This window comes from Phycodurus eques, chromosome 20 (genome assembly GCF_024500275.1).
Source record: "Phycodurus eques isolate BA_2022a chromosome 20, UOR_Pequ_1.1, whole genome shotgun sequence".
NCBI lineage: Eukaryota > Metazoa > Chordata > Actinopteri > Syngnathiformes > Syngnathidae > Phycodurus > Phycodurus eques.
The window spans coordinates 12742073-12754230 of NC_084544.1; the positions used below are offsets into that span (position 1 = coordinate 12742073).

At 42.5% G+C, this 12158-nt stretch overlaps 2 protein-coding genes and 3 non-coding genes across 5 annotated transcripts; 1 reads left to right on the top strand and 4 right to left on the bottom strand.

Moving 5' to 3' along the window:
* Positions 1-462: 462 nt before the first annotated feature.
* Positions 463-7028, top strand: ddah2 (DDAH family member 2, ADMA-independent). Its single transcript, XM_061664337.1, is given in 7 exon segments — positions 463-667; positions 1581-2062; positions 3108-3119; positions 3121-3297; positions 5234-5353; positions 5707-5850; positions 6414-7028. Coding segments are annotated over 6 exon segments (873 nt in total). The 5' UTR covers positions 463-667; positions 1581-1762; the 3' UTR covers positions 6534-7028.
* Positions 7029-7366: 338 nt separating this feature from the next.
* Positions 7367-11213, bottom strand: rps5 (ribosomal protein S5). Its single transcript, XM_061664338.1, has 6 exons — positions 11111-11213; positions 9913-10016; positions 9453-9662; positions 8006-8134; positions 7564-7662; positions 7367-7477 (listed from the first exon to the last, which is right to left on the bottom strand). Coding segments are annotated over exons 1-6 (612 nt in total). The 5' UTR covers positions 11112-11213; the 3' UTR covers positions 7367-7408.
* On the bottom strand, positions 7738-7870 carry LOC133396189 (small nucleolar RNA SNORA3/SNORA45 family). The gene has a single exon (XR_009767326.1). It is a non-coding gene; the product is annotated as a small nucleolar RNA SNORA3/SNORA45 family (small nucleolar RNA).
* On the bottom strand, positions 9221-9353 carry LOC133396198 (small nucleolar RNA SNORA3/SNORA45 family). Its single transcript, XR_009767335.1, has one exon. It is a non-coding gene; the product is annotated as a small nucleolar RNA SNORA3/SNORA45 family (small nucleolar RNA).
* Positions 9741-9874, bottom strand: LOC133396190 (small nucleolar RNA SNORA3/SNORA45 family). Its single transcript, XR_009767327.1, has one exon. It is a non-coding gene; the product is annotated as a small nucleolar RNA SNORA3/SNORA45 family (small nucleolar RNA).
* Positions 11214-12158: the final 945 nt, after the last annotated feature.

Below are 12158 nucleotides of genomic sequence, written 5' to 3' on the forward strand. Positions count from 1 at the left end.
TTTAATCATTTGATTTTGTTTTTTTTAAATATATGACCGACAACTGTTTTTCATGCGAAACATTTAATGTAGTATAACTGCGACTTTACGACTACAGCGTGAGTTAGTGATAGACTACGTAGGTAGGGTTACGTCGCCACTGCAGGAAGACAACTGCGTCGTAAACCGAGGACCGCTTAATTGTCTTTACGTCACAATGAACTTGGCTTTATTATTACCTCGTTTGCATATATATATAAATAATCTATTAATTAAACATTAGCTACTACCTGGTCGTGTTTGACGGTGCTTAAATTATAATAACTAATAACTGACCCAAGGCGTAAACCCGTGTTAAACGAAACGTAACCAAAAGACCGGAAATGACACTTCAAGTGTAAAAGCTTCATCATTACCTCGACGGTCATGTCGTTCGTGTTTTGTCACGCACACGTCGTAAAGTGACTTTTGACACAGCGGGGTGAGGCAAAGGCGCATAGTCTCAATTTGAACCCCAAACGTAGCGGCTGTGACGAAAACTCTATTTTATTTTGAAAGGCGTATTCGGAAGTCGCACGTTTCAACACAGCAGTGGGTGGAAGCACAAGAGTGAAAAGCTGGATAACGGGAAACGGCCCTGTTTGGGAAATACATCAGACTGGGGCGAATGTCTCCAAGCTTCAAAGTGGTAAGGAGATTTACTTTCCTGTCTTTATTTGTTACTTTTTTTTTTTTTTTTTTGCTGTAGTTTACCTTAGGAAGATGTTAAAGGTGATAATGTGAAAGGATAACAGTTGGACGTCGCACTACTTGTAGATTGCAGATTGCAGATTGTTTGCACCGGTGCTGAGCTCAAACCGCAACTAATGGGCGCAAACAGTTCAGTCAACACACTTTTTGTGACCGTGATGGAGAAAAGTGGTCTTTTAATAGTTTTGGTGAAACCTGTAGACTCTACATATTCCATGAACAAAAACAAAAATAAAATAAAAAGATTAGATTGGAAAAGCTTCTTAAAAAAAATGTTTAGGCTACAAAACAGTTTGGGACAATGTTGATGCTTTTGTGTTTATTCCTAATGGCAAAGTCTGTTTTATGATTAGTGGTGAAACAATGAATCGACAACAAATCACATCACTTAATTGGCAACTATTTTCATAGTTGATGAAGCCAAAAAACAAAAGATTATACTCGATTGTTAAAATAATCATTAGTTGCAGCCTGAGTTAATATACTCCAATTTCTATAGTCCTCCATGAGTGCACGCTCATTATATTTATATAGAATCAAAATAAGACCTTTTCAAACATTTACTTTTACTTTGGAAAACGACGATCAACATTTTGCCAATTTTCCGACTGATGTTATGAACCACTAACTGAATCGTAATTAATTTGAAATGATGTCCTGATTTATGGGATGAAAAGTAAACACTTTTTAAATCCAATGAATTGAAAAAATGACCGACAGATGATAAATAGACCGTGAAGATCCTCAGTTGTAGTTATGATACTTATTAAATGGGGCGATAATTCTTATTCAAGCCACACCGCCCACGACATGTTTATTTCTAACCCAGTTGTCTTTGTCCTGATTGAAAGTGAATCATCACTTTCCATAGGTGGGGAATATCTACTTCTTTTTGTATGGATCCACGATAGGAGGTAGAAGGCGTCTCCACTTTTTGTCTCGGTGATCCCAATTCACACCAACAAGGAGCTGTTCCGACAGTGTTTCCTCCTCCTGGCATTTTGTCGAGACACCCCTACTAGGCGCCACAGAGATGGCAAACATGTGCCCGTATGGCCAGTTCACCCACGCGGTGGTGCGCGGCATCCCGGAGACCTTCGGGAAGGTGGTGGGTGAAAACGGCGAGAACGAGGAGGTCTCAGTGGACCTGGCCAAAGCCCAGCGTCAGTTCGGCTGCCTGACGGGAGCGCTGAGGCAGAAAGTGGGCCTGCAGCTGATCGAGATCCCTCCCGATCCGGAGCTGCCGATGAGCTGGAGGGTGGAGGACGTGGCGGTGATCCAAGGTGACACGGCGCTCATCACCAGGCCCTTCAGACAGCAGAGACGCAGCGAGGTAAACTCATCGCTCCCTCAAGCTCACACTTAAATCTGGCAGTTTTTTCCCCCCCAAAAAGAAGTTTTAAAAGAGATTGATTTATTTTCCTTTTGACTTTTTGGGGATCCTGTCGTGCCCAGAAAAATGGGGTCGGGGTCCTAATGGGCTTCTTGCATGATCGAAATACATTTGTCAACAAGGATGCGGGGGGGTGAATGCCCACCTCAACCCGTTTGAAGGCCCCACTCCCCCTAAATTGGATGCCAAGGGCCCCACCACGCTGCTGCATTTGGTGGAGCTAAGGCATTGCAATAAACGAGTGGCTACTCAATGTTGCTAACTTAACTTTTCTGACCCTCTAGTGACTAGTTTGCGAAAAAGCAGCTAGCATAACATATAGCAAAATAACTTTTTGTGTTTTTATTCAAGACAACTGGAAATTCTGAGATTTGCACCCCTGCGTGTCCAGACTGCAAATGAATGGCGCTTGCGCTAAACCACGCCAGGCTAATTTGACCGTACCCCAGGATAGTGCTTTGGTGTAGTCAGGCGGCGAATGAGCGAGAACTTGGCGAGCGTCAAACAATTCACTTGTTTTCGCGAGAAAACAATGTAGAACTCATGAACCTGCAAGGGAAATCATCTTTTTGCTTAAAAATAAAAAACCCAACAAGGAAAGCATTCAGAAAGTTGCAGCTGTATCATCATGTGACCACAACTTGACGTAAGTGAACAAGAACTGAAAGATCGAGATTTGGATCATCACCAAATGGAATCTTGGCAGCAGGCGTCTTTTGTCATAGTTGTTGTTCATGCTCCCTGGTTCGCATTCCTCCAAGTCCTTGCTGCCCCCGTTTGTTCAGCCTTTAAACTCCCAAAGATCTTTACCAATCAAGAGTTCAACAGCGGTTGACTTCACCTCTCTCTATTTACATCTTTTTTATACTTTGCATCCGCAGGGGTCGAAAAAGTAAGGAGTAAGAAAAAAGATCTGTTTTCAAATGTAGGGAGTAAAAGTAATGACATCAGAGAAATAAGCTCCCACTCCCCCCCCCCTGTGCAGGCGGAGGCGGTGCCGCAGGGTGATGTCCGAGCTCAACCTGACCGTGGTGGAGATGGACGGGGCCCCGGGGGACTCCGGAGGGGCCACGCTGGAGGGCGGCGACGTCCTCTTCACAGGGAGGGAGTTCTTCGTCGGCATCTCCTCCCACACCAACCGCAAAGGAGCCGAGGTGCTGGCGGACACGTTTCGGGTAAGAGCAGAAAAGATGGCGGGCTGAGCGATGAAGACAACTCATCAGTCCGATAGGTTTTATTTGACCTGGATGCCAGACTGAGCAGGTGGCACTGTGTACTATTACATTTGGGGAATTGAAGTGGAAGGCAGTGATCAATGGGGCTGAATACAAGACTCCTTTGTCACATGACCAGCCTTCATTATAGAGATTATTTGAAGTCCTTTTTAGTACATAACGCATGCACACACTGCATCTGCTTGTGTGTGTGTGTGTGTGTGGGGGGGGGGGGGGTGTTAAGGTCACATGGTAGCTGGCGTTTGATGTTTCAGAATCATCACGCGAAGTAATCTCCTTGCTTCTATTTGACATAACTGCATGAATGGGTGCATCCCGAAGTAGAATATTGTGGAGACATAATTGGAGTCGTTCAATTGAAAAAGTGGAAAAAAATATTTTATTTTGATTATAGCTTACAGCTCAAGAACACTCCAAATTTACCATCTCAAGACATTTTAATACATGCAAAACAAACAAAAATAATTTTAAATTTAGAAATTAAAAATTACTTTCCTACTGAACTATTGAAATAGTGAACTTTTTTTTACACTATTTAAAATTGAGATGCACATGTATTATATTTGTATCGTAGTAGTTTTAAATAAGTGGTAGAAAGTTACAGTATTCACTATGAAGATCACAATGTTAACAAATACCCCGTAATATGAAATAATTTGATAGATGACTGATGTACATTATTTGACTAGACATTATGTTGTAAGCGCCCCGGACAGGGATAAAATAATTTGGTTTCCTCACAATTAATGTTCCCACTAGCTTCCCCCCCCCCCCCCCCCCCCCCCCCCCCCCCCCAAGGCAGACCATCAACAATAACTGCACTGCATCACAGTGAGGAGTCTTTTCTGCCCCGTGGACTTGTGAATACATTATTTGCAATTGTAAGATTTACTGAGAAATACAGGGGAAGTACACAGTGAGCAAAAAAGCAGCTGTTGCATGACTGCATGTTTTGGAATCATTGGTGCATGAGTGACTTGAACAGATGAAGCACAGGTGTTACTGATTGTTTTAGTAACGCCTGCATTTTTCATACCATGCAGTCGTGCAGGGCCGCAGTTATGGAGTTCGGGGCCCAAGCCAAACTCTGTCATTGGGCCCCCCACGCCAGTGTACTGCACTAACAAAATGTTCACGTCAGCGCAAGGTCTTCACTGAGGATGTACTTAAAACCCTTCCTGAGGATTATCTAACAAGTGAATCAGCTCAATGCTTTCGTTATCGTTTCTGTAACCGATAAGAACATTAAGCAACATTCAATATAGTTGACCATTTAGGTGGCTTTAATACTCAGGATCTACGAAAATGTAGTAGTCACGAAGTTGTATTACATCTTACTCTGCTAAAGCGTCACTCTTCCTTCGAGACTGACACGACTGCAAGTGGCAAGCGAGCCCGGCTCTTGCTGTCGTTGGTTAGGCAACATTCTGTGTAACCTTGAAAAAGGTGGAAACCTTTGTTACATTTGATTAAAAAGAATAATATTAAATTCATTTTCCTGTCTTCTCTTACTCCGCTTCATTTGCTTGTTTTGCTACAAGCCTGCACATTTGCAGTAAGATGATGGAATAGTCCATTGCATGAGAAGGTATAGGGGGATGGCAGGTTGAAACGATCAGGATTGATTCAGCAGTTTAATTTTAAGCGCGAGAATAATTGCTTTGACTCGAAGAAAACATTACTAATCAGTTTTTATGAGACTTAACGGTGGCCCCTGAAAATCTATGGGCCCCAGGCCATTGCTTGTGTCTGCCTAATGGTAAGCCCCGCCCCTGCTGTTGTTATGTAATGCCAGCTGTTGCCTGAACTGCACCGAGAACTCAATAAAAGCAACGAGGACGCATTAACGAAACGTTTTCCACCGCGATGTGTTCAGGACTTTTCCGTGTCGACCGTGCCAGTCTGCGGTGGGATTCGACTGAAAAACATCTGCTCGATGGGAGCTGCCAACACAATCATCATCAGCAACAGTGACGGGGCCAAGAAGACTCTGCGGGTGGGTGGGCTTTGTTTGTGCGTGTCACTCAGTGTTCCATGATTGTGAAAATGATGAATTTGTGTTGAGGCCTTCCAAGACAATAGATCAAATTGCAAATGTACAGTACTCGCTCTGACTGTCTTGTACACTTGTTGACAATTCTAAAACAAATGAGTGTAGCTATACAAACAACAGAGAGCTCAACACTACTGAAGGTCGGTCGAGGTACTCATTTTTGTTATTATATTGTTTTATTATTGCGGTTGTTGCAGTGGTCTGGAACTGCACGGTTTTAAAGCTGCCATGTAGTCTAGCAAATAAGTAATGGTTGTGTTGTCAGACTGTAAAATACAGTATTTGTGTGTTTCCAGATGATGGAACAGCTGACCGATCACCACTATGAGGTTCTAACTGTGCCGGAACAATCTGCAGCTAACTGCATCTACATAAAGGGCCCGTCCAAGAAGGACTTCCTGCTCCACAGGCCAGCGGAAGAATGTCCTTACAGTGTGTCTGTAAGTTTTTCTTCCCCCCCCCCCCCCCCCTCATCAAAGCAGTAATGTTTCCAAAAAATGCTAAAAAATAAATACAATATTTTAACCACACCTCTCAAACAAACAAAAATATTTTACAACTATTTTATATTCACACAAATATAACATTCATATTCCTACCATTTTAATGAAAATATAATTCTCAAAGCCCATTTTTCTCATATATTGGGCACCAATTAGAACAACATGCAGTGATTGCACTCTAACTAAAAATTTATCAACTTGTTATATTTAATGTAGTTGGATGATTTGATTTGTTGACAGTCCAGCTCGGCAACTTTTCTCATGCATTTTCATTTTTCTCATAGTTTGAATGGGTTTATAATGAATGAGAGCAGGTATGTGCGCACACAGCCACGAGGTGGAACTCAAGCACCTGCCCCCCGGCCCCCCAAAAAAAGCCATTGAGTTTAAGCCTTGAGTAATGAGCTTGAGACTATTGCAGTTTATGGATTCTCTCATGGTGACTTTTCTTCCCGTCTTCCAGTAGCCATGACGAAATTATTCTTCCTGCTTGTGTCCAGGCCTTCCAGAAGCTGCAGGATTACACCTTCTTGCCTACAGCCTGCAGTGAGGCCTCCAAGCTGGGAGCATCTCTGTCTTCGCTTTGCCTGCTTGTCAATAAGAAGCACACATATTTCTGATTTTTTTTTGTTCTCCCCCCCCCCCCCCTTCTAAACCCGTCAGTGTTTGACCCCTCGGAACGATCACCTTTGGGTAGGGTGGGCCTCTTCACAAAATCCTCAATGTTGTAGGAAATGGTGAATAAGAGTTTAGCAGTGCAACTTGCATGATTCACACCTGTAAGTCACCTAGCATCAATTCACTTAGAATTTTACACCTTTTTGCCTCCTCGTTTCCAGCTTCTGCTAAGTCCAGTTAGATGGCCAACAGAAGCAGTTAGTTCTGACACTTCACTGGTGCCCAAATTCTTTTTTTGGAAGATGTTAACTTTTTGATTAAACTATATTGTGCTTTGCAGTGGTGCGCCGCATCATACACAGGTTTTCTAATGCTTTATTTAGCTACTTGGGGGTCAAAATATTAGAAACATGCCTTTGTATAGATAGAATTTTGCTTCAACTTTTGTATTGAATGTACAGCGATTGTAAAAGTACACCTATTAAATTGTCTGGTGAAGAAGTAGTCACATTTATTTTGGCAGCATTTATATCTATCCGCTCAATGCCCATAAAGTGGGGAACACACAAACTGATATTTAACATCTTAAGACTTAAAATTAGACCCCACATAAAACACTACAAAAATCCTGCAATAATGCACTTTATTTTCTGCAGCGGCCTGGATGTGGCTCTGCCCCTTGAGTTTGACACCTGTGGTTTCTAGTGCATGCCTTTCAATGTACTTAGTATGACCAACACAGCACACTCAGCTTTAGAAAGTATCACAGTAACTGGCAAGTTTCTGTGTCACTTCCACACATCACAAAGTAAGAGTGAAACCACAGAACAGAAAGTGATGTAGTCAAATTTATTGGTTTGTAGGAAAGAACATTTGCTTAACGGTTGGACTTAGCAACTCTCTCCAACTCATCTTTCTTCTTGATGGCGTATGAGTTAGATGAACCCTGAAAGAGAAGATCCAAGTCTCGTAAATGGTACAAGATTTAGGGAAACTGCATTCAAGCACAGCATTTCCACTACATGAACACACCTTTGCGGCATTGATGAGCTCATCAGCCAGGCACTCTGCAATGGTCTTGATGTTCCTGAAAGCAGCTTCTCTTGCGCCTGTGCACAGCAGCCAAATAGCCTGCAACATAACGCCAGCAATTATTACAGAGGGATCCAGGTGGACAAACATGGCTAAACAAACACACCGGCGATGTGATGTGTCTGAGTTGGTGATTGGCCGGGCCACACCAGACTACAGCCAATGAATAAGCACAGACATTTTACTCTACGAGGACTCTAGCACACCAGGACAACTAACAGTGTTAAGGCGTGACTCTAGTCTCGCTTTGTACGAGAAATAGTGATCTCGGCGGCCTACGTTAAATAGGCTACATTTGTCATTAATCAAGGATGACATCTCCCTTCAATGCAGCAGCACGTCAAATGCACAAGGCTTTAATCGAGTTGGGCGGTCGTGTTACCTGGTTGACTCTACGCAGGGGCGACACATCTACAGCCTGCCTCCTGACGGTACCAGCACGGCCAATACGGGTGGAGTCCTCACGGGGTCCACTGTTGATGATGGCGTTCACCAACACTTGGAGGGGATTCTACAACAAAATACAATAGCATCTAATTGTTGGAAACCTTCCAATCGTGCAAATGAAAATAGAAATCAGAAAATACAACTATGACATCCTTCAATTGTGATTTACAGAAGTGATTCTCAAAGTGTGGTACGCGGGCTCTCTTGTGGTACGGTAAAGAAGCACTGATTTGAATCCATTTAAAACAGAGTATAATCTGACAAAAAAGTTTGTTGCCATGCATACTGCATGTTTAAACTTTTATATCTATCTACAACTTTTTTTTTTAAATTCAGTTTACAGCTCAATTGTATTTCACTATTTTTTTTTTTTTTTTTTTTTACATTTAAGTACCTCTTTTTTCCCCACATATTTAGGTGCAGTTTTAAAATATTAGAGCTCCTTGCAATGTTTTTTAGGTAAAAAAATCTGCATTGTTTTTTGATCAACTCATAGGCGTACTTACTACTGCGCTACTGTAGTTAAATGTTGGGCACTGTTTTGGTACTTTGAGAGCTAAATATTTTTTGGGAGGTGGCACTTGGTGTTTAAAAAAAATAAATAAATAAATAAAATAATTGAGAATCACTGATTTAGTGTTACCGAGCTCTGCCGTGAATAGTGATAATGCACAATTGATGCCCACTCCTGCTAAAAAGGTTTATAATTGCCTCTAGAGACCACAAAATGGCAGCAAAACTGGAAATTGGTCTAAATGAAATACCTTAACGCCAACATAGTTCCTTGGCACCAAAACAGTCAAAATGAAGTGCTTCAGTTCACTTCGACATAGTTCCTTGGCACCAAGGCGCCACCGAAGTAATATTTTCATTGCTTTGGTCTGAGCACAAAAACAGCAAAAAGGTGAATTTTTCAGCAAATAGAGGATCTGCTGCTTGTCCCTTTAGGGGTCGCCACAACAAGTCATCCTTTTCCATGTAAGCCATGTGTTAATAGGGGATAAGTTCTTAAAAAATGTGCAAAAGGCTGATTTGTGAATGCCAAACCGAATACGCAGGGCTCACTGTATTGGAGTTTTTAAACAAGGGAAATTTAACAATTTAGCATGCCATCATAGATTTATCAGCACGGTCGGTGCCATTCAACAGGTCATGTGTCTAAGCTGGTGATTGGTTGCGTCACAGGAGAACACAGCCAATGAATATGCAGAGACGTTTGGTCTGCGAGCGCTCTAGCACACCAGGGCAACAGAGCAATGTCAAGGCGTGACTCTAGCCTCGCTTTTTGTCGACAATACAGAAAATTCATTGAGAGAAAAAAAAAGAACAAAAAAACCCATTTGATTTGTCAAACTGGAAGCCATGTGTTAATGTCACCATACCTCTCCAGTCAGCAGGTGGATGATCTCGAAAGCGTGCTTGACGATGCGCACGGTCATCAGCTTCTTGCCGTTGTTGCGGCCGTGCATCATCATGGAGTTGGTCAGACGCTCCACGATGGGGCACTGGGCCTTGCGGAAACGCTTGGCGGCATAACGTCCGCCAGAGTGCGGCAGGTACTTGGCGTACTTCTCCTTCACGGCAATGTAGTCCTGCGACGCAAAACAGCAATTGAATTTAAGCACGGAAAAGTTATTTTCTCTGCACTGTTGAGGTGCCTTTTAAACAGGTCATGTGTCTAAGCTGGTGATTGGCTGAGCCACTGGAGACGAAAGCCAATGAATATGCAGAGACGTTTCCTCTGCGAGCGCTCTAGCACACCAGGACAATGGGGTAAATGCCGAGGCGTGACTCTAGCCTCGCTTGAATCCCTAAAACGCTCCCACGAGGGATTGTGCTCACCTGCAGGGAGATGTCATTGATCTGGACATCGTCAGTGCTCCACTTGCCAAACAGCTTGATCTCAGGGGTCTCAGCAACTGCTGGCGCAGTCTCCCAATCAGTCACTGTGCAAAATTAAATGGATTATACATTGTTCATTCCATTGCTATATCACTCATCATTTGTTCTACTGGTTTTTACTGTATACGTGAGTCAAAATTTAGAGCTGTGCGCCTTCAGTGCAACTCAGCTAAAAGAATAGTAGCCGTTCCCTGTCGCTACCAGTCCTCCATGTGAATTCAACAACCAACAATGGCAGTGAATGAATTAAATGCTGGTTTGAGTTTGTGGAAGCTAAAAGCTAAAAGAATAGTAGCCGTTCCCTGTCGCTACCAGTCCTCCATGTTAACATGGATATGTGAATTCAAAAACCAACAATGGCAGTGAATGAATTAAATGTGGTTTGAGTTTGTGGAAGGGGTACAACGTTTTTTTTTTTTTTTTTTTTAATATATATGTATGGTCTCAATACAAGGAATCTGGGGAGCTTGCATGTTTAAATTTGACTTTATAACAGATTAACCTAGGCAAGGTGACTGGTTTCCATATTTATATTACGAAATTTTGAGAAATATGCAACGCCATGACAAATTTGTTCCACTTTTGTTTTGGCTTTTTCGCTGCGTGATTTTAGTCGTTTATAGATGTTAAAGTGCAGTTAAGTGATACACGTGGTATCGGTGAACGCGTCACCCACAGAGCGTTGCAACTACTAAGTTTAGATTAATGACTAAATGTTTCCCAAGCAGGGCCTTCGTCGAAGCGCGTCCCCCATCAGGTTAGCCACCGCAAGCTACTACGTCAGCTAACAAGCCACGTTAACATCAACGCAACACGTACGACACTGCAAAGTTCGGAGCGAGACTTGCCAACTATACATTCGTAGCAATAGAAGCGGATAAGAGCAGAGAACGTAAAGTTAGGCGTAGTTAGCCCCTCGTTAGCCAGCTTCCACATGGGCTAAAATGTAGCCGTATGCTAGCGCTTAGCATTGTTATGCAGAACGAAAAAGGTTTTGGGGTAAAATAAGATATTCCAAACATTTGTTATTTTCGTCTCGCTTTTCGAGAGCAACGTGGGGGCAACGTTATAGCGAATGATGCCCCAACACTTGTTTCTTGAGTTGTAAAATGCAACTAAAAGTGTATATTTCACTCACTGGTGTCTGACGGTCTGAAGCACACAACTCAGAGGCGGAAAAGGGCCTTCATGCGGCGCTGCGAGCACATAGCCGGAAGTGTTGCCACGCACTTCCGGTTCTTGAGTCCTATGGGAATTGTAGTTTTTACACTTTGACGCGGAACGCCCATCCATCGATTTTCTGAACCACTTCTCCTCTATGGTCGCAGGTGTGCTGGCGCCTATCTCGGTTGTCTTTGGGCGAGAGGCGGGGACACACCCTGAACTGGTCGTCAGCAAATGTATGTACTGGACTTAAAAGTTAAATACCACTGAACTGTGATTTACAATTTTTTTTTAATATAGTTCAAAAGCAAAAAAAAAAAAGTATGTACTAGAGTTACACCCCAAAAAATAAACAGGCTATATGAATAGCTACAAGCCTCATTCGTACGAAGGTACTTGCCATTTATTTCCTTTTTTCTTTTCTTCAGTCATTCATGTCATGGTAACGGGCAAAGGTTGAATCGAGGCAACTGGACTCTTGTTTGTTGAATTTGTTGTTTTCTTGTTGTCTGATGTTGAAAAATGAATTTAAAAAAATGTCATTTAACTGAAAAATAATTCATTTAAAAATGACTTTTTTGAATGAAGCTACTAGCCCCGAGAACATCGGCCTTCCTGCAAGTTGGCCTCACCCCCCTCAATGACTTCATCTGCAACTTCGTCCTCCTCCACGTTGCTTTGCGCTCCAGGACCTTGTTACACATCGTACGAAGTGCAGGAGGGTGGTACACATCTGTGGTCTTTTTTCTTTCATACTGCATCCGTCGGTTTCCTTAATTCATCCCAGTTTTTGTCTTCCTATTTCATATCCCTGACAATGATATGACCTACTGAACACTGCCATCTACTCTATCAATCCATCCATCCTTCTATCACTCGGCCCATTTAATCATCTTTTGTTAACCCGGATTACTATTTATTTTCTTGCCATCGCTTATTACATTATTAAATACTGTACAGTGTATCTGTAGCCACAGTATTTTCTAAATAGTATCACTCAAAGCACGTTTATAACCTTTTAT

Excerpts from the sequence above, each read along its gene's own strand:
- rps5 (XM_061664338.1), bottom strand. Across the intron at positions 7,663-8,005 it reads CCCTGCGTAGAGTCAACCAG|GCTATTTGGCTGCTGTGCAC; the intron begins GTAACACGACCG and ends GTTATGTTGCAG. Across the intron at positions 7,478-7,563 it reads AGCTCATCAATGCCGCAAAG|GGTTCATCTAACTCATACGC; the intron begins GTGTGTTCATGT and ends CTTCTCTTTCAG.